General features: G+C 41.4%; 2 protein-coding genes across 5 annotated transcripts in view; one reads left to right on the forward strand and one right to left on the reverse strand.

The window, feature by feature from the left end:
- The window catches only part of strn3 (striatin, calmodulin binding protein 3), a 199608-nt gene extending 182919 nt beyond the window's left edge, over positions 1 to 16689 (reverse strand). For all 4 annotated transcript variants that reach the window (XM_069916709.1, XM_069916710.1, XM_069916708.1 and 1 more), the window contains exon 1: positions 16298 to 16689. In XM_069916709.1, coding sequence (XP_069772810.1) covers positions 16298 to 16564 — 267 coding nt within the window. In that variant the 5' untranslated portion in view covers positions 16565 to 16689. The remainder of the gene's footprint in view (positions 1 to 16297) is intronic.
- The window catches only part of ap4s1 (adaptor related protein complex 4 subunit sigma 1), a 34787-nt gene continuing 25824 nt past the window's right edge, over positions 15843 to 24805 (forward strand). Inside the window, exon 1 of the mRNA XM_069916717.1 lies at positions 15843 to 16161. The gene's annotated coding sequence lies outside the window, so the exon portion shown is untranslated. The remainder of the gene's footprint in view (positions 16162 to 24805) is intronic.

Below are 24805 nucleotides of genomic sequence, written 5' to 3' on the forward strand. Positions count from 1 at the left end.
TCCTATTAGGCAGCCTATAAAAAAAAACACCAAGTTATGGACCCTTTCCTGTTCTGAATCTCCACCCAGAGACTCTGTAGACAATCTCTCCATGATGTCCACTTTTCTGCACCCGTGACACTATCTCTGATCAAAAGTGCCACACACACACCTCTTTTGCCTCCCTCCCGGTCCATTCTGAAGTAACTTGAAGTAACCATTCCTGTCCCTGAGCCATCAAAGTCTCTGAAATGTTCACCACCTCATAGCTCCAAGTACTAATCCATGAACTAAGATAATCTGCTTTGTTCACAACACTCCTCACATTAAAATAGACGCATCTCAAACCGTCCGTCTGAGTGTGTCCCTTCTCTAACACCAGCCTATTCCCCCCACCCCCTCCACACACCATCTCCAAGTTTTCTCTATTTGTGAGCCAACTGCCTCCTCCCCAGTATTTTCAGTTCAGTTCCCACCCTTCAACAGTTCTACTCTAAACTCTCCCCAGTAGCCTTAGCAAACCTCCCTGTCAGGATATTGGTCTCCCTGGGATTCGAGTGCAACTTGTCCTTTTTATACAGGTCACACCTGCCCCAAAAGAGGTTCCAATAGTCCTGAAATCTGAATCCCTGGCCCCTGCTCCAATCCCTCAGCCATACATTTATCCTCCACTTCATCCAATTCCTATACTCACTGTCACTTGGCACAGGCAGTAATCCCAAGATTATTTCCTTTGTGGGCCTACTTTTCGACTTCCTTCCTAACTCCCTGTAGTCTTTTTACAGGACCCCTTCCCTTTTCCCACCTCTGTCAAAATGTATTACGACCTCTGGTTATTCTACCTCTTACTGCAGGGTATCTTGGACGTGATCTGAAACATCACAGGCCCAGGCACCTGGAGGCAAACTACTGAGTTTCTTTCCTGCATCCACAGATTCACCTGTCTGACCTCCTAACCATAAGAGTCCCCTCACTACTAGTTTCCTCTTCCTTTCCCTACCCCTCTGAGCCACGGGGCCAAACTCTGTAACCAGAGGCATGTCCCCCTCCAACAGTACTCAAATAGGAGTACTTATTGTCAAGGGGCACAGCCATGGAGGTACTCTCTAGTACCTGATTCTTCCCCTTTCCCCTCAGGACTATGTCCCATTTGTCTGTCTCCCCTGGCCCTGTCTAAGACTTCTTTCTATCACCTCCTCGATCTCCTGACCGGATGAAGGCCATCAAGCTGCAACTCCAGTTCCTTAACGTGGTCCATTAGGAACTGCAGGTCAACACACTGAGTGCAGACATGGCCATCTGGGAGGCAGGGAGAGTTCAGGACCTCCCACATTGGACATTGAGCACAGAATACCAGCCTCACACACAGACATCCTGTCCGCAATTATGGCAGGTAAACCAATCTTGCCTTGTTACCACCTAAGCCCGTTGAGCCAAAGCTACACTCTCACTCCGCTGCCTGCTCTGAATGAACCACTGGCCAGGAGAAGACTGCGGCGTTACTGCACCAGCAACACGGAAGGTGCGGGGTTACGAATGATTAAAGCTTTTTTTAATTTTAAACAGATTCACAAAAAAATGGGCAAAGTACTGCTTAAGGCTTTACTTCAGAATACACCAGCAGGGTCTCTATTCTATTTTCTAAGCTATAATAAATCTGTCAACCAAGTACAGATAATCCCTGTGTAGCAGGGAGAGAAGGATTTGCTTTCTTAGAAAAGTGGTCCATATTGCAATTTTCCATAACATGGAGCAAGTTTCAAAAAATGTTGAATATATTTACAGTATTGGCTTTTTTTGTCGCAAATTTTGTAAGAATGAAATTTAAATCTATATCTCAAATTTTTGAGTAGTGATTTGTGAATTCTGTAAGGGTGAATTTCCTTTACCTAAATGGCCATAAAACATGGGAATCACCAAAATAGTAAAACTCCAATTATTTGCTATCCAATTGTTCACCAATATTGATGGCTCGACATCTGACTCAATGCACATTTGAACCCACCAGCACCTCAGTTCCCACATTCCCTTGAATACATTATGACTAATGTCTGTGCTTCCTTAAAACTCACCAGGTTGGATAGAAAACTTGTTATACGATAGGGCAATTTTAAAAAAATAGTTAATTGCGTTAGAGTATTAATTGAAATAACAGTGAATAGTCTAGAAAATCACCAGTCCAGTATCAAAGTTCTCAGTGTTGATTAACAATGTACTTCCGGTAAAAGGTGGCTTTGGTACATTGAAAACAAATTTCCATTTTGCATCCATCAAGGGTGCAGCTATTAAAACTTCATCCTTCATTCAAAACATCAGCCTCAACAACTCACAGACTTAGCAGCTTTTAAACATGACATCTATCTCTGATACCCCCCACCACCATGTTCCTCTTCAAAATTTCAGTTTTCACCCTTAATACAATATCCTCTAGTTCCAGTCTCACCCAACATCAGTGGAAAAAGCCTGTTTGCATTTACCGCATTTGGAACTCTCAATTTTGTATACCCCTAACAAATCTCCCAGTGGATAACTTACTTCAAAGATTTACTGAATTACTAAAAAAAGTCTATACAATCATTCAAACTGAAGAGACACGAAAAAGGTCTATCTTATTCAACTTCAATTCATTCTACATTAACACAATATTTCACAATTCACCATTCAAGATCTCCCTATTTTCCCACAGGTCCCACCCTTTTGCATGAGCTTCTAACCCTCAATCCCACTGAAGATGATTTATCGAGTACTTTTCCTTGGAGTTAATAAACATGAAGATAAAAAATAATTTTCAGGAATTCTGCTTTACACATTCATTTATTTGTAGTCTATGATCAAAGAAATGCAATATGTAATAAATTTAACAGTTATTCCAAAATTATATTATACCTGTTAAAAATAACTGGAAAGTCTGACCCTTAATAACCAAACTAAAAATATTTTGCAAGTTGTTACGAACGTAATGAGCAGCATCAAGCAATTTTAAAACACAAATTTTATTTCTAACTCTTAAACTATAGTCTTAAATTTTAAACTATCCTTATCGCTAAATCTATCTCCAACTATGCGCAGGTATTCTAGTGTATGGGTGTGTGTGAGATATATACCCAAACCATTACAGTCCAGGTCAAAATCTGGAAAGTTACTTCAAAGTTCAGTCTTTTAAACTCAGTGTTGAAGCATAGGCCTTTGAAATGTGATGCCCAGATTTAATGTTGAACTGATGGGAAGACTGGAGTTGTGGCTGCTACAGGCTCACAAATTCTTCTTGCATTGCCTTTGAAGAAATGTCCATCCACACAAATCGTGGTCATAACACTCCTGGTCCTCTTATGGGCAAGAGTTGAATTGGACGGCCTCCACAAACCTTCCAAAACCCTGGCACCAGTCTGTCCAAGTAACTTCACTGTTCATCACACCTAAAATAAAGTAGTCTCTCCAAGTAACCCTCACTGTTAATTACAATCAAAATGAAGTACTTTGCTTCCTAAAAGACCCCCTGGCACATGTCAATCCACTGAAAAGGCCCAGTCATTCACAGAGCATGCTTTGCTCTGAATTCCACCAAGAGCTGCTTCAAAAAGCTGTTTTCTCTTTTGCAGTCAGAATGGTTCTCTCGCAAAATTAACAATGTTTTTGCAAATGTATTGAATTCTGGAGCAGACTGACAAGCTTTCCCTCAGTTCTCGTATCAATGTATCAAATTGTCGCTGGGCTGTGACGTGTTGTGCATTTGTGAAATGCTACATGTTAACTGTGACCATTCAATTCCTCTTATCTATACTATCCCTTACAGTGAAAATTCCATTTGACCAACATGGAAGCTCGTAATAAAATGAAAAGGGACACCATCAAGTATAAAGCCTCAAGAGCCTCATCTTCAAACCAAACAGAAAATTAAAGAACTGATCTTAACCCACAGAGATCAGACCCTAGGTACCTATTTAACCAATCATCTTTAAACAAAGTTGCTTTTCAGTTCCTTACTCACTACCCTGAAGAGAAATTAAAGATTGTAAAATATGGCTCACTTTGGATTTCCATGTTTTATAACAGGAATTTGAAACTCATTATTCCAAGAGTGGCTCAAAATACATATCTAGTTTGCCACCTTTTCTAAATAAGTACAAATGAGTCACCAAATTTAATCTGAGTACATTATATCACTGTTACTCATCAGGAACCACTTTTCAAAAGTACTTAGTTTGTGATACTGGAATATTTTCTTGACATGCAATGCTATTTATGATGGAGTATTACTTCCTTGTGAATTTACAGAAATATTACCATGATTCACTGCCTTTGTAAATATCAAGCAAAAAATTGCTCTCAGCTGCCCCCAGCAAATTCTTTGACCAATGTGCGAAGGCCGTACTTAAGGATCTACTGAAATCAACTTGTTCACTCTAGTCAGATCAATTTTGACCCTTTGTAAAATTTTAAATATCCCATGAACCAGATGAAACCCCACCCATGAAAAACTTTCACAACACTGATTACTTCTAAATGTCACTGATATTGATAAACAATGAAAAATTGTCAAAAATCACTAAAATCAAAAACTAAGATGCTCAAGAACATATAAATAAATCAGGAATCATGGAATATAGGAGTACTGAAGTTGAACAGCAACCGTATGCAACAACAGTTCAGCCTCAATTTATCACACAACTAACCACTAATGGAATAATAAAGAAAAAAATTCTTAACACTCAAGTGAAAGAATATGCAACTCTGATTTTGGATAAATGACAATATCCAAAACAAATCAGAAATTCTCATTTATCCGAAATCTTTTCGGACCTGAACTAACCTCACAGGTTGAAAAAAAATTCAGTCGACATGAAATTAGAATAATTGTCCTCATTTCAGGTAACTCCCTCCCCTCTCTTTCCATTCCTTTTCCTTCCCCATTGACTTTTCTCTCCAATTCTCCCTCTCAAACTGCATGCTGCTATCTCCCAGTCCCAAGCGATCTGAAGAATGCTTTGTCCCATCATCATCAAGGAGAACGGCCTCCCAGGCAGGAGCAAGACCTCGGCCTCAGTGGCGCCCCCCCCCCTCTCCCCCCCTCCACAGCACACCCAGAATTCAACACCGACTCCAAACAATCCCCTCGTCCTACTTCCAGTGCGTGTGTGTGTGTGTGTGTGTGTGTGTGTGTGTGTGTGTGTGTGTGTGTGTGTGCAGTAGGCTTGGGGAGGATTTGAAGTCAGGACTCTGGCGTCAGAAGCTCTGGTAACCAGGGAGACAGCAGCCCGATGACACACCAGAGTGTTCCACTGGCCCAGGAAACCTCCCGGGAATCAGCGACAGTGGTGGTGACGTATCGGGGGAATCAGCGATGGCGGTTGGAAGGTCTCAGTGATCGGTTTGTCTCGGTCATTAGCAGCAGCCAGCATTTTTTTGGAGAGAATTAATCGCTATTTTAATGTTTTAAAAGCCTTACCTTGTTGTTTAAACATTGATACAAGTGATTTGCTGTTCCTACTGAGCCATTTTTGAAAAAGGACCAGTTTTCCGAAAAAAAAAAGCTTATCCAACATAGGCCCGGTCTCGACCATTTTGGATAATCACAGTTGTACTGTATTTTGTTCTGAAGTAGTACCCAACCCATGTCACTGGTTTGTCTGTCATTTAATTTTGATCCAGCTCACTTATTTGAACATGTTTGATCGGTTGAAATTACAAATAGAAAAGGCAAAAGAAATGAGAATGGACCTAATCAATTGATCCACCATACACTGTGGTTGATCAATGAACAATATTTTTTTAAAATATAATTTAATTTTTTTAATTTAAAATTTAACTTTTATTGACAGCACAGGAGAAACCAATTCTGGCCATTTAAACCCATGCCGCCCAATTACACCCAAATTAACCAACAAGTTTTTTTCTGGACAATAGGAGGAAACCGGAGCATCAAGGAAAACCCACACATATATGGGGAGAACATACAAATGGTTTACAGATAGCGCTGGATTTGAATCTGGGTTACTGACGCTGTAATAGCGTTACACTAACCACTACGCTAACCACACCCCTGCATACTTTGACTCCTGGAATTTTAGTGCACACACTTGGAAAAGATCATCAATGATGACAATAAATGAAACTAACATTTAGGATCACAATTAACAGCAGGATGAACAGTAAATCTCCTGGACCAATGAGATTTTAAGGAATAAAGAATACAGAAATCTTTGTCAAATTGGATACAGGAAAATAATTCATTACTGGGTAAGCTTAAATGGATGGAAGAATATGAAAAAGACAAAAGGGAAATAGGTCTGCCTGAAATTTTCAAAATCCAAAATAAGCCTTCATAAGTATAATAATGTACTTTAAGTACTGAGGTTTATTAGAATAAATTGATATTAAGTGTTTTTTTAAAAAGAGGGGTCAATATCTACTATATTTACTGCCTTATTTTAACTCTTCATGACATTCAATGCATATCAATAACAAGGCCAGTGAGCAAATCTCTTTGCTGAGAACTCAATTTGGATAACAACTTTTGGATTTTTACATCTAATTCCAGATTGGTCCCTTGCCTAAAGCTGAATAATAGCCTGTGTCATTACCTTACCTTTTCTCAAAGCAATATTTGGTATCAGTTAAAGTGTCCCAATTACTGATAATTTGGCTCCATGACTGTCAGAATAAGTAACTTCTGCCAGCCAGAACTTTTTATTTCAATAAAAACATAACAGTTAATCACAATTCCAAATAGATGGCATTACAATGGTTCATTCATTGTAAATTAATTAAACCAGTTGTTTCAGCTCTCAATGTCAACAATATTTCACATGCTCAAACAACAATCTTTTCTATTGTTTATCTCAATATCCTCTTGAAATCTACAGTATCTAATGATGCACAGACAACTCCACTCAATTTTGGCTCATTGCAGTTCAGCTGTTCCTTCAGCATTGCTGATGTATCACAGCCACTCCTAAGAGCTGATGTTTTGCGAGCACACTCCCTTCTAGATCTCAAAGGTCGCTTGCCGCCTAGTTAATTTGAAGACTTTCATGTACCTCACCTTACACCCCGCGGGATTTCCTGAAACTCACCTTGACTCGCTGAAACTCTCGGGCAATGAGTATGCCAGAATCCTAGCAGAATTCTCCAGCATTACTGCTTCACAGTTCTCGACGGCCCAACCAAAACATGGAGTGTAGCTCCACATTCCGACTCATATATGTCCCCTGCATACTCGAGCGCACAGACTACCTCCAGATAAATTGTGATTGGCTAAAAGCAAATTTCAATACATGGAGGAAATAGGAAATGTTCGCCATTCCAACTGCCCTTGGACATCACCAGTACATATGGTACCCAAGGCATCTGGAGAGTGGAGACCTCGTGGGGATTATCAGTGTCTGAACGGCATCACTGTGGCAGATCGCTACCCAGTTCCCCATATACAGGATTCCTCTGCAATCCTTCACGGTGCTAAGATTTTCTCCAAAATCAACCTGGTGTATGGGTACCATCAGCTCCCAGTTCACGCAGACAACATTCTTAACATTCTCAAAATCAACCTGGTGCACGGGTACTATCAGCTCCCACTTCATGCAGACAACATTCTTAAGACAGCCTTGATTACCCCGTTTGGGCTATTTGAATTCCTCCGTTTAAAAACAGTCAAGACATTTCAATGCCTAATAGCCACAGTTACCCGGGCCTGGATTTCGTATTCATTTATTTGGATGACATCCTTATCACCAGCCACTCACGGCAGCAGCACCGGCAGCATCAACTAAGTCAGCGGCTAAATGACCATGGGTTAGCAATCAACTAGCCAAATGCCAGTTTGGCTTCACATCATCGATTTCCTTGGCCTCTGCATCAGTCAGCATGGAGGTTGAGGCTATTTGCAAATTTCCAAGACCCTCTACCATTAACAGCCTGCGCATGCATCCAGTGCCAGACCTCAAAAGTTCAGCGCCACACCAAAGCCCCAGCGCAAATTTGATCACATCCATATGGATATCGTTGACCCATTGGCCCCAACCAAGGGTACTACTCACCTCTTCACAATAGTAGACAGGTTCACGAGATGGGCAGAGGTTGTTCCGCTCTCCAACACTTACAGCTCAGCTTATCTGAGAGCCCTCATTGCCAATTGGATAGCGCATTTTGGACTACCCATGCATATCTCCTCTGACAGTTTACGTCCACAATCGCACTTGCTGGGCACACAACTGCATCAGTCGATGGCCTTTCATCCCCAGTCCAATGACTTAGCGGAACATTTTCACCATCATATGAAAATGGCTCTCATGGCACATCTTTAGGAACCGGACTGGATAGATTAACTATCTTGGGTACTTTTGGGTATCTGTACCGCACCACAGGAAGATCTAGCTACGTCCTCCACAGAATTGATTTACAGAGCTCCCCCTAACAGTCCCAGGGGATTTCCAGTGAGTACACTGGCACCTATTCTGGTCACCCGGCATACATTCTGCCTGAACTCAAGGACCGCCTTTATGTATTCCTGCACAGAGATGCCACAAGACACCATTGCAACAGCTATATGAAAGTCTTTTCAAGGAATGACAGCTCCACATTTGTTAGACATTGGTGGCAGACAAGAAACTGTTTTGGTAGATTGTCCACAGACCAGATTGCTCACAATCTATTGGACCTAGTGTCAAATCTTTGTGCTTTGTGATTGCCCTTACAATCTGGCAGATCTAGTGTCAAATCTATGGTTAGAGTTCGACTTTCCCACACTGATATGTTTTATTCTCGTTACCATTTTTCCACGCCCATCTCTTGTTAATAAAATCATTTACTACATAATGCATTCAGAACCCTTGCTTTTGAGACCCATTGAGTCTGTTTTCTCACCCATAACACCCACCCACACATCCCCTCCCCCCAACACATCCATCTCTCCATAATCCCCCCACCTCCTCCTCCAACCTGGAGAGTGAGGGGCTGGAATGAGGTGTGGGTAATCTCCTTAGAGAACAAAGCATTCACTACCTGCAAGTACGTAATGTCACTGATGGAGGTTGGGCTTCCCTTAGCTCCACAATACCGGGTTGGTTCGGTGCACGGAACCGGTTTTTCTTGGTGCAGTGCGAACGGCCCTATGAGTATTCCAAAATAGGTTGCTCACGTGCAAATTTAGTGGTTTGCCAATGTGAAAAGGCCTTAAGATAACAGAGAAACAAAGGGATAGCAAAAGTTAAATAAAAAGCTCAAGTAAAAATTTTTTAAGGAAAAAAGTGAGCTTGTAAGCTTGTCCAGAGTCAAATGCTAACACAAATATGCTAAAGTTGCCTACAATTTTTAAAAATGTAACACAATTAATGCCATAAATTTTCATTTCATTAATTTTAAATCATTTTTCAAACACCAATGATCATTAATTTGCTATTACTGCTCCTCTCTGAAGTTAAGTCATCTCAAATTAACTCTTTATTTACAACAATATTTTTTCATCTGTCACCAGCTAAGTATTCATCACCAAATGTAGTGAATACAGATGAACAGGTATTCCAATAATAGTAATTAGCAGGTGGGAGGCTGCAATTTAATCATATTTTCTCTTCATTTCAATTGGAAAGAGAAATAAACCATTCCTCATTCCATAAATGAGCATTAAAAAAAAGCACAGCCCACTGAGTTTTGTGCCCACCATGTTGCCAACCTGAATCATGCCTCCTGCCAGCACAAAATACATATCTCTCCTCTCCCTGGCTGTTCATGTCTGTCTAAATGCTGCTCAAATGTGGCCACTTTCTCCAGCTATGTGCTCCAATCACCTACTATCCTTTGTGTAAAAAAAAACCTTATCCATGCTGAATATTCCTGGATTCAAAGATCTTTGACAATGGCCAAGCATTCTTCTTCCTTGCCTCCCTCAGTATCCTAGGGCATCTCATCAGCATCTGGGTACTTAGCCATCTGAGTCTTCTTCAAGGGACCCAAAACACCTCCTCCTTCTTCATAGCAGCATATCCTAGAATATACTGTCCTCCAATCTAAATCTCATCCACGTCCTCCTTCTTGGCAACTCCAGACACAAACTAATAATTTAGAACCATGTCCACTTCCTCCAGTTCCATGCATAAATTCCCTCCTTTCTCCTTGAGTATCATTGCCATCCACTTGATTTTTTTTTAATGCTTTGGGATTTTCCTTACCCTAACTTGCCAAGAATATTTCATGTCCCTTTTAGCTCTCCTGATTCTCTGTTCAAGATCTTTCCTCCTTAAAGGGCTTTATCAAATTTCAACTACCTAAACTGTATGTATGCTTTTTTTTAAACTTAAAAAAAGGTGGTTTCCTGATTATTTGTATTAAATTGTCCATCTCACATGAAATGAAATTTAAACTCAAGAATTTTCTGATCTGTGTGACTCAGTTCACCTATTCCATAGGTTACCAATATTATTCTGTTTTGTTCAATTCTAAAAAAAATGCAAGAAAGAAATGTATTCTCCATGTCAAAAATCAGTTAAAAGTTCAACTTATTTTCAAACCAGGCAAGAAAAAGTAATCTAGAATTGATTTGGCAATACAAAAAAATTACCGGTATATGAAACATTTCTTTGGGTAATTACAACACATCAATACCACATATTCAGATTTATTGTCAGAGTACATTCATGACATCACATAAAACACTGAGATTCCTTTTAATTGCAGGCGAGGAAGAATTACCACTTATTGGTAGTGCAAAAAAAAAACCACACAACATACACAAGTAAACAATAAAACTATAAACAGATAACGATATAAATAAACCGACTGTGCACTACAGAGAGAATTTAAAAAATCAATGAAGTGCACAAGTTAGAGTTCTTAAATGAGTCCCTGATTGAGTTTCTTGTTGAGAAGTCTGATGGTGGAGGGATAGCAACTGTTCCTGAACCTGGTGGTGTGAGTCTTGTGGCAGCTATACCTCTTTCCTGATGGCAATAGCGAGAACAGAGTGTTTGCTGGGTGATGTGGATCCTTGACAATGGCTGCTGCTCTCCAAACGGCAGCGTTCCCAGTAGACATTCTCAGTAGTGGGGCGGGTTTTGTCTGTGATGTCCTGGGCTGAGTCCATTACCTTTTGGCGGGCATTACACTCAGGAGTACCAGACCGTGATCCAGCACAATTCTGTAGAAATTTGCCAGGGCTTCCAGTGTTATACCAAACCTCCACAAACATAGATCTAAAATAATGCTTTTATCTTTGAGCTGTGGCACAATTTCCAAGATTGATAAAAGTCTTGTTCGTCAGAAAGATGTACATTATTAATGATCCCCAAATTTCAATTAGCATCCTTAACTCATTAAGTCCATCACAAATAAGTAAATACTATTCTTGAAAGTGCAACTGCATTTTTAGTACTTTCCTCAATTTTGTAACAAAAGCAAAATTGGACTTGTAAATATGAAAATAAATGTTCTCCAAGTCCACTCATAGTTTGTTAACATTAACACTGAAACAAAAGTCTAATGAAAATCAAAACATTTCACTGGAAAATTAAACTGCCAATATACTGCTCACATTAGTTTAAAGTTAAAGTGAATATTTCTGAATTTTTAAGGTTTGTGGTCCTGGATAAACATTATTTCGTCTTTACCATGCAAGCATGATATGAACAATAAATAAAGGTGATTTAACTTCTTACGTCTTAAGGTTAACACCACAACTCTCTGCCCAACCTCAACAGGATTAGCTAATATCAAGGAGAGGCCATTAAATTAAGATTAAAGAAATGAGATAAGTCGGTGATTCCTGGTCACTATGCAGTAAACCCTGCCGAGAGTCCACAGGAAAATAAATTACGAACAGAATCATATTCTCTACTCAAACTACACTCTCATAAAAATCAGCAAAGTAAAGTCAAAGCTCATGGTCAATGGAATTTTGTTAAATGGAAGTTGTGGTGCTAAGACAAATGAATGAAATTAATAGGTTGATGAGCAAAATAGGTTTGTGACATTGAATAATCTATCCTTGAACTTATGTTCCAGAGTAGTGGACATTATATCATGTGCATTAAATATTGTATTTTTCAAATCAAAAAGAATAATATTCCAGAAGCAGTCAATGGATCAAGGAATAAATATTTGAAATCTTCAACTAAGTATAATACGAAAGCATTTCACAAATTCATGGAAATCAATCGAGCATGTTTAACTTCGTTGGATCAACTTCATGTTTAGAATTTGCACCATTAAATATTTGTAATATTAAAGAATTTAATCAGACAAATCAATTGCCCACCCTCAGATTAAGTGGGGATTGCAAATGTATTCTCTTTTCATAAGAAATAGATGAAAATGTACAACTAAGGCATTGTAAAGAATGCATGTAAAAAGCTTTGTCATTTTCTAACCTTGTTCTTAAAACAGTTCATTTTTACAGATGCCGGAACTGTGAAACAAAATAGAAATTGCTGGAAACTCTGAACAGGTCAAATACCAAATCCTAAATATCCTCATCTTATCTGGCTACCAAGAAATTTTAAAATTGTTACTACCTCTTTGGAAAAAAGTAAGAGAGGCACACATTTTTGCTAAATGAAGATGTGTATAAATACTTAAGACACAAAATAGAAAATACACAACAAAAGTCCAACATGACAAAATAATTTACTTGTGGAGTCAAGTTTTTTGTCATTTGATTGCACAAGTACAACCTGTCAAAACAGCATTCACTGATCCTCAGTGCAAAACACACAGACACACAACCAGACATAACACACACAATCAATACATATGCAGGAGAAATGAATATTGTTTTGTGGATATGAGAATCTCAGATGGTTAATGTGAGCAAGCATTTCCTCTGGTCGTTCAGCATTCTCACTGCCACTGAAATTGTCAAAGGATAAATAACTGATGGCATTATCAGTTATTCCATGTGGCTGATAACATCCAGATTTACTTTGTCTACTGCATCCTGTGTTGTCCATCAGAGAGACTGAACGCAAATTCAAAGATCTTTTTGTTGAGCACATTCGCTCGGTGTGTTGAGGTAATGGGGACTTCCCAGTGGCCACCATTTTGATTCCACACCAACATGCATTGCCAAACTGAGGCTACCCACAAATAGGAGGAACCACACCTAATATTCTGTCTAGGCACCCTCCAACCAAATGGCATTCACATCGACTTCTCCAGTTTCCATTGACCTCTCCCATCTCTTTCTTTATCCCTCCGTCTCCTTTCCTCCAGCTCCTCACCCCCTTCCCTTGCTAGAGAACTGTCCTCACCCACCATCACCTCAGCTTTTTTTCTCTTCTGCTCTCCCACCCATATCCACCTCATGGCTATTAGCCTGTGCTCTTTCTCCTGCCCCTTCTTTCCACTTTTTTTCTTCAGACACCTGCCTGCTTTTTGTTCATACCTTGACAAAGGGCTATGGCTCAAAACATTGGTTACTGTTTGTTTGCTATAGATGCTACATGACCTGCTGATTTTCTCCAGGACTTTGGTGCATTGTATTACTTTTGTCAAGTTGCTTGTTTGAATTCCAGTACAGATTCAGTCAAACTTTTTCCCAATGGAACTCCAGGAAGAGCAAAACTGTTGTTGTTTTACCCACTTCTATCACTAACAATGTTTATAAGTATTTAGACAAGGTACATGACCAGGAAAGGTTTAGGAGGATATGGTCCAAATGTAGGCAAATGAGACTACATTTCCACCACCATAAAATTGTTCCCAAGTTTGGCTATTTCCAAAACCTTCATTTTTCATCTCTAAATTCCAGTATTTCTGCATGCCCTGTTTATGTGCATTAAGGAGGTCATCTAAAAATCTGCTATGCTAAATTCTGAACATCTCTGCTTCAAATCATTACACAGCCAGTTTTGCAAAATTTCAGAATTCAAATCATTGATTTCAAATACCTTCACAGCCTCACCCATTGTCCCCTCCACCATTCCAACTTTCTTCTTTCTCACGGTTCCCGCAGCCCTTGAATCATCCCAGATACTTGCACTGCTCAAACATGGTTTGTTCTCCCATTAATCGAGTTTTTAAATTCCTTAATTAAACGTCTTACTTTCGCTTCACCCTCGATAATGTTTCTCAAAGCTTCTCTTTCATCAGGCTTTGAGGAATCTGCCTTCATTTCTGGATAGGTATTTTGAACAGTGACCCATGAAGTACAGATCCGTGATGGAACAGATAGTTCATCCATGAAATACCTCTAACGATACAAATTGCACTAAAATTAAGTGTAAACATTGATGATCAAACCCTGGGCTTGAAACTCATTCCACGTCAATCTAACGCGAAGGTAAAGCTGCCACCTGTAGAGCTCGTCGAAAGAACCAAAGACTTGTTGATCCAAACCAAGGCTTTTATTAGCAAAAGACCGGAGCTCTTCACAGGTGGCCGACCAGTCCGGAATGATCCGACCTGGCTAGGGACACAACCCTTTAAGGCCCAAACAATAGGTGTGGCTTAGCTCTCAGCCAATCGCTGTAAGCACAGTCTAGATACAGTAACTATATACACTATGTACATTGGTGATAGATCTGTACTATCACATTCACCCCTTCTTGGAGAAATGACCCTGGGAAAAAAAAAACAAAAACGAGGGAGAGAATGAAAAGGAAGGGGTAGGTCAAGGACTGTAGCGGTCAGGGGGTCTGACCATCCGGCGTGACCGCCGTGGTGCCGGGATTGGGGTCGCTGGAGTGGTGTCGCCAGCGGGCTCATCGGGTGCGACTGCTCCGTCGCTCAATTCCCCAGTCGTTTTGTCGGCAGGGTGGCCCGAGTCATTGGGGTGCTGTTGGTCCTTCTGTTGCGGCACGGGGCCTGGAGCATAAGGAGTTGGGGGGTTTGCTGGGTCTACCGCGTCCTGAGCTAGGTCCCGCACCGAAACAGTGTCCTCCCACCCGTCTGGGAACTCCACGTATGCGTAATGTGGGTTCGCGTGGAGTAGAGTCACTCGGTCGACCAAGGGGTCGTTCTTGGAGTAATAAAATTGTAGAGCTCGTCGAAAGAACCAAAGACTTGTTGATCCAAACCAAGGCTTTTATTAGCAAAAGACCGGAGCTCTTCACAGGTGGCCGACCAGTCCGGAATGATCCGACCTGGCTAGGGACACAACCCTTTAAGGCCCAAACAATAGGTGTGGCTTAGCTCTCAGCCAATCGCTGTAAGCACAGTCTAGATACAGTAACTATATACACTATGTACATTGGTGATAGATCTGTACTATCACACCACCCAGCCTCGAAGATACATGTTAACATTTTAAAGGAAACTGAAAACTATGGGAATATGATTTTAAAAAGTAATCCCATTTCCAGAAAGTAGAATGTAATGCAATACAAAATGCTGAAAGAATGCATAACAGAAAATCAACTCCTTTCACCACAAATCAGTGGAGCTTTAATGGACACTAAAATTAGCTCCAGACTACGAGTTCAGTCTTAAGAAATTAAATATTATAGAACATTTCTTGCCAATGTAACAAGTGTTCTGTGGATAAGTGGAATATCTAGATTGTGGACAACATGCTGTCAAATTTATACACCCTTTAGGGTAACTGCATTAAACAGCAGAACAAAATGTGAGTGAGGAGTAAACTTCAAACTCATCTCGTCTCAAGCTTGAAAAGTACGAATGTTAACTTCTCCGGTCCTCAACGAGCCATGGAGCCGGTAAAGGTGTGACTGAAGGCAATAGTTTCTTCAGGTGTGATTGGGCAAAGATGTTGTAATTAAACAGAATTGGCATCAAGTGGTTCGTTGCAGAACAGCGAAAGGAAACTTTTTTTTGGCCATGACTCCGTTCCGATCCCCAGAACAAGTGCAGGTTCCAAATGAGGTGACAGATCAACACAACGAAACAGGCCGTTGTCCAGGCGACAGGACACAGTCATGTCGGCCCCAACGGGGCTTGAAGGAAAACATTTTTAGCTCGTTTTGGGCAAAGGATAGAACGTGAAACGTCTCTGACCGACACACATTATCGGATACGCGGCTCCGCACCCCTTGGCAGGCAGAAAAAATACTCGATCGCTACAGTTCAGTTCTCGTCAGCGAACGAGAATGGAATAATTCAATCCGATCCATGAAGGGAGGATACGCCTGGAGCCGGAGGGCCTGGAGCGCGCACCCAAAATGTGAGCAGCGCTCGAGCCAGCAGGCTGACGCCATATTGAAACCAAAATGGCGGCGGCGAGGAGGCTTCCACATTTGGGTAAATACCAGCTGCCGCTCCGACTCTTCTCTCCGCCGCCGATCAGCCAGGCGCCCACAACTCCCTCTGCCGCCGCCGCCCCCCCCCCCCCTCCTTCCCGTTCCCGGGGGGCCGAGTGCCTGCCTTGTCACTCTACCTGGAGTTCCGCTCTCTCGACCTCCCAGTGCGCTCGTTCCATCTCGAAGCGGGCCCACTCGTGCTGGATGTAATGGAGGATGCCGGGGATGGTGTACTGGGGCCGCTGCAGCTCCTCTTGCTGACCCGGCGGCGGCGGCGGCGGCGGCTGCTGCTGCTGCTGCCGGACTCCGCCGCCGTTGTTGTTGTTAGTGCCGTTGTTCCCTGGGCTCAACAAAGGAGCACCGGCACCAGTATGCGAGGATATTCCCACAGAATGTTCATCCATGTTTATTATTATTGAATAAGATTATTGTTATTTTTGTATATTAGTGGAGGAGAAAAGCCCAACGAGCCTCAGCGGCGCCAGCCAGCCGTCATGGACATTCTTTCTGCAGAATATGGCGGCGCACTGCATTGTGGGCGAGGGGGCGGCCACCGGCGCCGCGTTCCGCCTCGCCAAGCGCAGGGTCTCCAGCGTGGGCGCGCACGCCTCCGCCAGGTGCCGGCTACCGGCGCGCATGGGCGCGCGTCCACGACCTGCGATTTCCAACAAGACAGGCAGGAAAGGCGAAGGGCTCGTATCAAATGCAGCCCTCGCCCCAGACCCGTTCATGATGTCGGACTGAACTTGAAGTCATCCGAACTTTGGCGCTTAACCAGTCACATGCTTTTCATGCAGCATTTTAAGGCGCCTTTAAGGATTTCATGCTACTTTATTTAAGGTAGTGGTTTTCAAACTGCCCCCCTCTCCCAAACTCATTCCACCTGAAGCAATCCCTATACTCTGTGACTATAAAAGGAATTGCTTAAGATGGTGTGTGAGTGGAAAGAAAATGGTTTGAAAATCATTATTTTAGTTGTCCCTAATTGACTCGTTATGTGCACGGTTTCATAACTCCAAAGGAAATGGGCCAATGACAATTTTTCTCAAGCAAAATATTTCAGTAACAATTCGGTCGAGAGCAGTGGTTCTCAACCTTCCCACTCACATACCACCTTAAGCAATCCCTTACTAATCACGGAGCACTTATGGCATAGGGATTGCTTGAAGTGGAATGTGAGTCTTGGGGGCAGTTCGAAAACCACTGATTTCCGGAGATTGCCTGTGATCAGAAAGGATTTGAGAGAAATTTCTAATAATATTTAGTTTTAAACACTCAAGTATCCAAAATAGCAGTATTGTGCTTTGTTGTATTTGGTTCATCAAATGCAGAAGTTGTTTATCGGGTATGTTTAATAGGGCCATTAACGAGAGTGTGTAATCTAAATGTTAGTGCAGAAGAGAGGACTGGGAGTAACCATCGTCTTTTGATCATTATTGCTATTTAGAGGAAGGAATGTGATAGCTGGCTTTAAAGCAAGGATAAAGAATCAATTGAGAAGGTTTTATTGACAATATTACTTTCATAGTGTGGTATGCTCAGGATACCCGCGACTCTTTTGTTGCTAAGAGTATGAATACTGTAATGGCCATATTACTCCCATGAGTGGTGGATGTGCACAGATGCATTAATGTATTGTTGCGCATGGCAGTAAACATGGCATAATTACAAGAGTCTTTGGCTTGGCTTCGCGGACGAAGATTTATGGAGGGGGTAAAAAGTCCACGTCAGCTGCAGGCTCGTTTGTGGCTGACCAGTCCGATGCGGGACAGGCAGACACGATTGCAGCGGTTGCAAGGGAAAATTGGTTGGTTGGGGTTGGGTGTTGGGTTTTTCCTCCTTTGCCTTTTGTCAGTGAGGTGGGCTCTGCGGTCTTCTTCAAAGGAGGCTGCTGCCCGCCAAACTGTGAGGCGCCAAGATGCACGGTTTGAGGCGTTATCAGCCCACTGGCGGTGGTCAATGTGGCAGGCACCAAGAGATTTCTTTAGGCAGTCCTTGTACCTTTTCTTTGGTGCACCTCTGTCACGGTGGCCAGTGGAGAGCTCGCCATATAATACGATCTTGGGAAGGCGATGGTCCTCCATTCTGGAGACGTGACCCATCCAGCGCAGCTGGATCTTCAGCAGCGTGGACTCGATGCTGTCGACCTCTGCCATCTCGAGTACCTCGACGTTAGGGGTGTGAGCGCTCCAATGGATGTTGAGGATGGAGCGGAGACAACGCTGGTGGAAGCGTTCTAGGAGCCGTAGGTGGTGCCGGTAGAGGACCCATGATTCGGAGCCGAACAGGAGTGTGGGTATGACAACAGCTCTGTATACGCTTATCTTTGTGAGGTTTTTCAGTTGGTTGTTTTTCCAGACTCTTTTGTGTAGTCTTCCAAAGGCGCTATTTGCCTTGGCGAGTCTGTTGTCTATCTCATTGTCGATCCTTGCATCTGATGAAATGGTGCAGCCGAGATAGGTAAACTGGTTGACCGTTTTGAGTTTTGTGTGCCCGATGGAGATGTGGGGGGGCTGGTAGTCATGGTGGGGAGCTGGCTGATGGAGGACCTCAGTTTTCTTCAGGCTGACTTCCAGGCCAAACATTTTGGCAGTTTCCGCAAAGCAGGACGTCAAGCGCTGAAGAGCTGGCTCTGAATGGGCAACTAAAGCGGCATCATCTGCAAAGAGTAGTTCACGGACAAGTTTCTCTTGTGTCTTGGTGTGAGCTTGCAGGCGCCTCAGATTGAAGAGACTGCCATCCGTGCGGTACCGGATGTAAACAGCGTCTTCATTGTTGGGGTCTTTCATGGCTTGGTTCAGCATCATGCTGAAGAAGATTGAAAAGAGGGTTGGTGCGAGAACACAGCCTTGCTTCACGCCATTGTTAATGGAGAAGGGTTCAGAGAGCTCATTGCTGTATCTGACCCAACCTTGTTGGTTTTCGTGCAGTTGGATAATCATGTTGAGGAACTTTGGGGGACATCCGATGCGCTCTAGTATTTGCCAAAGCCCTTTCCTGCTCACGGTGTCGAAGGCTTTGGTGAGGTCAACAAAGGTGATGTAGAGTCCTTTGTTTTGTTCTCTGCACTTTTCTTGGAGCTGTCTGAGGGCAAAGACCATGTCAGTGGTTCCTCTGTTTGCGCGAAAGCCGCAGATAATTACAAGAAATTTAGTTGTAAATCACATTTCCCAAGTGCTTTATTATGCCCTCCCACTTACAAAAATGACATGACACAGGAAAAGTGAGTTTGCAGAGTAGAGAGGAGAAACTACCAAAAGGAGTTCAGAATCATTATGACGGTCGGGGTCGGGGGGTGGGGGGGGGGTAAATATGTTGGAGGATGTTCTTAAATGGAGATAAGGTAATGAATGAACAATTCCTTGTACTTAGTGAATATTGGGATAGAGGCAAGAAGAAAATGGGTTAAAGAGATGTTTTGGAGCAGACAACAGCATGCTGATAGACTTGCTGTTAAATATTTCATTAAAGAAGCAAGGGTGGAGAGAACAAAGGGAATGGCTGTGATTAGGGTGGAGTCCAAGAAAGTTCAGATGACAATTTTAGAGAGAGAGAGGTGAAGACATTAATTATAGCTGCTTTGTCTGGAGGAAGATGATTGAGGAAAGATGAGAGAACAATAAATATTGCAAGAACAGTAAGTTGTTGGAAATGTGTGGCTGGTCAGGTAGCAACTTTGGAGAAAGAAAACTGGATTAATATTCAAAGATGATGACCTCGCATTAGAACTGGGCAATTCTGGCACAAACTGGAAAAGGACATTTGAAATTGTTGACTTCAATCTTGAGTCCTAATGAGGGAAGATAAGATCCTGTTTTTCAAGCTTGTGTTAGCCTTCATTGAAAAAAGACAGTGGTTTTCAATCTGCCTGTGCCTAAACTCACATTCCACTTTAAGCAATTCCTATGCCATTAGTGTTCTGTGATTAGTAAGGGATTCCTTTTGATGGTATGTGAGTGGAAAGAAAAAGTTTGAAAACCGCTGTTTAAATCGTACCTAATTGACTCGTTATGTGCAGTTTCATAATTCCAATGGAAAATGGCCAAAAACAATTTTTCTCAAACAAAATATTTCAATAACAATTGGGTCTACAGCAGTGGTTTTCAAACTGCCCCTCTAAACTCACATACCACCTTAAGCAATCCTTTACTAATCACAGAGGGATTAGTAGAAAACGGTTGAGAAAACCACTGGTCTAGAATGTCCATGATGGAAATGGCAGAGTGGGAATGCAAGAAATAATTAAAGTGACAGGTAACGGGGAGCTCCAGATCACACTTGGAGACAGAATGGAGATGTTCCATAAAGCAGCCACCCAATCTGCATTTGGTTTCTCCAATGCAGAAGAAACCACATGCAATGTACTAAATTAGAACGAGTTCATGTAAGTCACTGCATCATCAGCTAAACAATTTGTCCTGCCACATTTGAAAGGGATGAGGTAAAAGGGCAAATATTGCATCTTCTGTGGTTTCGTGGAGAAGTGCCTTAAACGAGAAAGTATTCGAGATGATGCAAGGGAGAATCAGGAAATTTGCTGGAATGCTGAAAGGATGGGCAAGATGACAGCATTGGAAAGTGGAGACTGATTTCCTTGACAATGCATCTTTGACCCCTCTGAAAGGTTTAACTCCACCAATTTCATGATCTACCTCAGTGGTTTTCAACTTTTTTCTTTCCACTCACATACCACTAAGTAATCCCTATGCCATCAGTGCTCTGCGATTAGTAAGGGATTACTTAAGGTGGTATGTGAGTGGAAAGGGAAGGTTGAAGCTCACTGCTCTAGACTCAATTGTTACTGAAATATTTTGCTTGAGAAAAATTGTCATTGGCTCATTTCATTTGGAGTTATGACATAATGAGTCAATTAGGTATGATAAAAACAGTGGTTTTCAACCTTTTTCTTTCCACCCACAGACCATCTTAGGCAATCCCTTATTAATCACAGAGCACTGATGGCAAAGGGAATACTTAAAATGATATGTGACTGGAAAGAAAAAGGTTGAAAACCACTGATCTACTTCCAATATCTGCTTTTTTGTTGTTCAGTTTGAGAAGATTGTTCCTACTTGGTTCACTTTTATCTATTCAATTTATAGCAGATATCTTCGGCAGTGGCTTCCACTACCATTTTAAGATTGTTTTTAACATTGTTATCCTGGAACTTGATGGCCATTGAAGAAGTGGAAGTGAGCTTAGTAAATATATTTAAGACAAGGTTGGATAGATTTTTACATAGTAAGGGAATTAAGGAATATGGGGGAAAGGCATATAGGTGGAGATGAGCCTTTCATCAGATCAATCATGATCACATTGAATGGCGGAGCAAGCTCGACAGGTCAAATGCTCTATTGTTGCTCCTATTTCTTGTGTTATAATCCTGAGATTCTTCCGAGCAACCAACCCTGGCTTGCTCACATCAATGCTATTGCTTGATGATGTTGTCTGCAGACAGGAAGTCAATTTTCACATGTGCTTGACACAACACAACTCTGCCTCTTATTACACTCTCAACTTTAGGAGTTGTTATTTCCTCCTGTTAAACATTGAGCAAACTGAAGTTCTTGTCTTCAGATCCTGACACATGCTCTACTGATTCCATTGTACCACTTCTCCTTCACTGCCGCAGGCTATATGAGACTATTTGCAGTCTTGATGCCCAGATCAAATTAGACTTTGATTCTATGATAATGCCGATCTTGATTATTGTCTTAACACATATCAATGAAACACTTGTCAAAACCTCTGATGCCTGTGTTCTTTTCTAGCTGCCCTAAATTCAATTCATTAAAAGTTCTGTCCCACAACACATCTCACTTACCTTATCTTTGCTGACGTCCCTGACTCTAAACTGACAAACCTCTTTATACTGCACCCCAACCCTCTTCCTTTATCTTTTGTCAAATGCTGAAGACAGTGGCTGCAGCTAGGTTACACATGCAGTCAAAGCAAGTTCTCTCAAAACTTAACTTAGATGCCTACCTTTTTTTCTAACGAAGTAACTGCTGTTTGAAAGCAGTCAATGCCCCACTGGCCACATTCTCAGAAGGCTCAAGTCTGAAGCTTTGCTTCACAAGAACATGGATGTGCTTGGCTCCTCACAATCCTGAGGAAATGTTGTTTTAGGTGCAATTTTGTTGGGTAAGACCTGAAATAACAATGTTCCCTACATCACACAGGCAACTTTGCTTGACTATTTTATTTGCTGCAAAATGCTTTGGAATACTCTTCAGTCATGGAAGGTACAATATAAATGAGTCTTTTTAATGAATGAAGAAAAACAGGGTTCCTGCTGACATTTTTCCCTCAAAATCATCAAAAATAAATAAACATTTTTTATAATTTGTGGGTCTTGTTTTAGGATTTTGTGCAAAGAAATGGTTTGTGCGTTGTGCTACATAAGTGCAGGAATTTATCTCTTGGATCTTGCCTGCCACTCAAGTAATGCAGGCTAGAGTAGACAATGAATAATGATATTATTGCTAATCCAGGGGTATCGAGACCAGCTGAAAACTTCCCCAAAATCTATCTAGCTCTATAGAGCACACTTCAGCAACCAGTTGAGTACTGGTGGCGTGAAGGCTGAGTGGTGAGAAGCAATGTTTTTTTAAAATTATTGTACCCTTGCTTCAAAATAACAACCTAATATCTGTTTTGATTTATCTGTTTTGTTTGAGGGAGATTTATTTTTACTTTGAATTGTGAATAGGATTTCCTGTCAGTGATAACCAGGTATTTATAGTATCTGCATAATAAGATGGAATGCACCTGAGCAATTACTGGTCTGGAAGTCACTCTAAGCTACATTTTTTGTTGGTGATGGGTAGTATCCAGTTTATATAACCATATAACCACTTACAGCACAGAACAGGCCAGTTCGGCCAGAAGTTCACCCAGTGTGAAAAGAGTTCTGCATTGTAACCACTCAGAATTACCCATAGCACACATCTTTTAATAAAGAACAAATATATTTTTTCTCAATTTTCTGTCGACATGTTGGCCTAGAATTTCAATTGCATTGCTGCATTTCAGCACTCTGCATTCCCAAAGTGAATTGAAATGATCACCATTTTTATCTTTCTCCATAAATGTAACTGGGCATTTCCTAGCATGAGTTGTGTTTGATAGTCACTAAATTATATTATTCCAATGATGATCATAACCCTATACTGGCTATTGGATTCCAGTATCAAGAAAATAAATGAACATTATGTTTCCTGGCCATTACTTCCATGCTAGGCCTTTCTCTTCTCCATGGTACCCAACCACTCACTGATTTCAACACTGGCCCCAATACTCCTAAACGTGGTGTTCAGAAATCTAGACAGAGGTGGGAACTAGATTTGAATATTGCAATCGACGAGCAAAGATGGACAGATCTTTGCAGAGATTGTATGACTAACACTATTAATTTAAGGTATAAATTAGTTCAGTATAATTTTCTACATCAGTTATATCTTACCACAAAAATTGAATAGATTGAAATCAATCTTATCAGATCAATGTTTTAGGTGTGATGAGGGTGTAGGAACTTTTTTACATTCAACTTGGTCATGTCCCAAGTTAAGACTTTTTTTGGGTGGATTTAGGGAACATTTTGGAACAAGTTATAGGTGTTGTATTTCAAAAAAAAATCCTGATTTATTTTTATGGAAAATATTGAAGGAACAAGACCTCAACTAAAATTGTCAATACATCAATTAGAATTTGTTAAAGTTGCATTAGCAGTGGCAAAGACATGTATTGCAGTTACTTGGAAATCAGATATGTATTGATGGAGTCACGTGATGGAGTAGTGGCCGGTCAGGGAATTCCAGCCCTCTCCAGAAAATTTGAAAAAAAAACGCACAAAACACAAAGGTACAAGAGTAAAAATGAAAACAAAGTAAAAATAAAGGTGAGAAGAAAACGGCAGCGAAGAGAGAAAAGTCGAAAACAATGGGAAGAAGAGAAGATGAAAGAACGTCGGAAGAAGGTGAAGGCCTTACCTGTCCGAGGAGGCCCGCCGCGGAGAGAGAAGCCCGCTCCCTCAGGTCAGTGGAAGTCCCGGGCTCGGGACTACAAAAATGGCTCGCAGAGCCGAGTAAAAGTGCGCAACCGCGCATGCGCGAAGCGCATTAAAAAAACACACTGACGGGAGGGGGGAACAGCTGCGGAATCGATCTCCACAGCTGAGAGAGTCGCCTGCAACACAACAGCAGGTGCAGAACACAGAAAATAACGACAACAAGAAAGAAGAGGGTAAAAAGAAAACAAGGAAACAACAGATGGTCAACCCAGAGGAAGAAGAAGAAGAACAGAAAGAAATGGAAGAAGAAGAGAAAGGCAAGACAATGGATATATCTTTTTTTTAAAGAATATATGGAATCAGTGAAAGAATGGCATTTACAAGAATTTAATGAGATAAAAATTAAGAATGCAGAAGAAAAAATGGATAAAATAGAAATGGTCATATCAGAGATAGGAAAAAGAGTGGATAATGTGGAAAAACGAGAAATAATCGTAGAAATGGAAGTAGAGGACTTAAAAGAGAAATTAGAAGAATCTAATAAAAAAGTTAGAGGCACATGAGCTGTTAGCTCAGAAGATAGATATCTTAGGCTTGGCTTCGTGGGCGAAGATTTATGGAGGGGTTAAAATGT

The sequence above is a fragment of the Narcine bancroftii genome, chromosome 2, assembly GCF_036971445.1.
Source record: "Narcine bancroftii isolate sNarBan1 chromosome 2, sNarBan1.hap1, whole genome shotgun sequence".
Lineage (NCBI taxonomy): Eukaryota > Metazoa > Chordata > Chondrichthyes > Torpediniformes > Narcinidae > Narcine > Narcine bancroftii.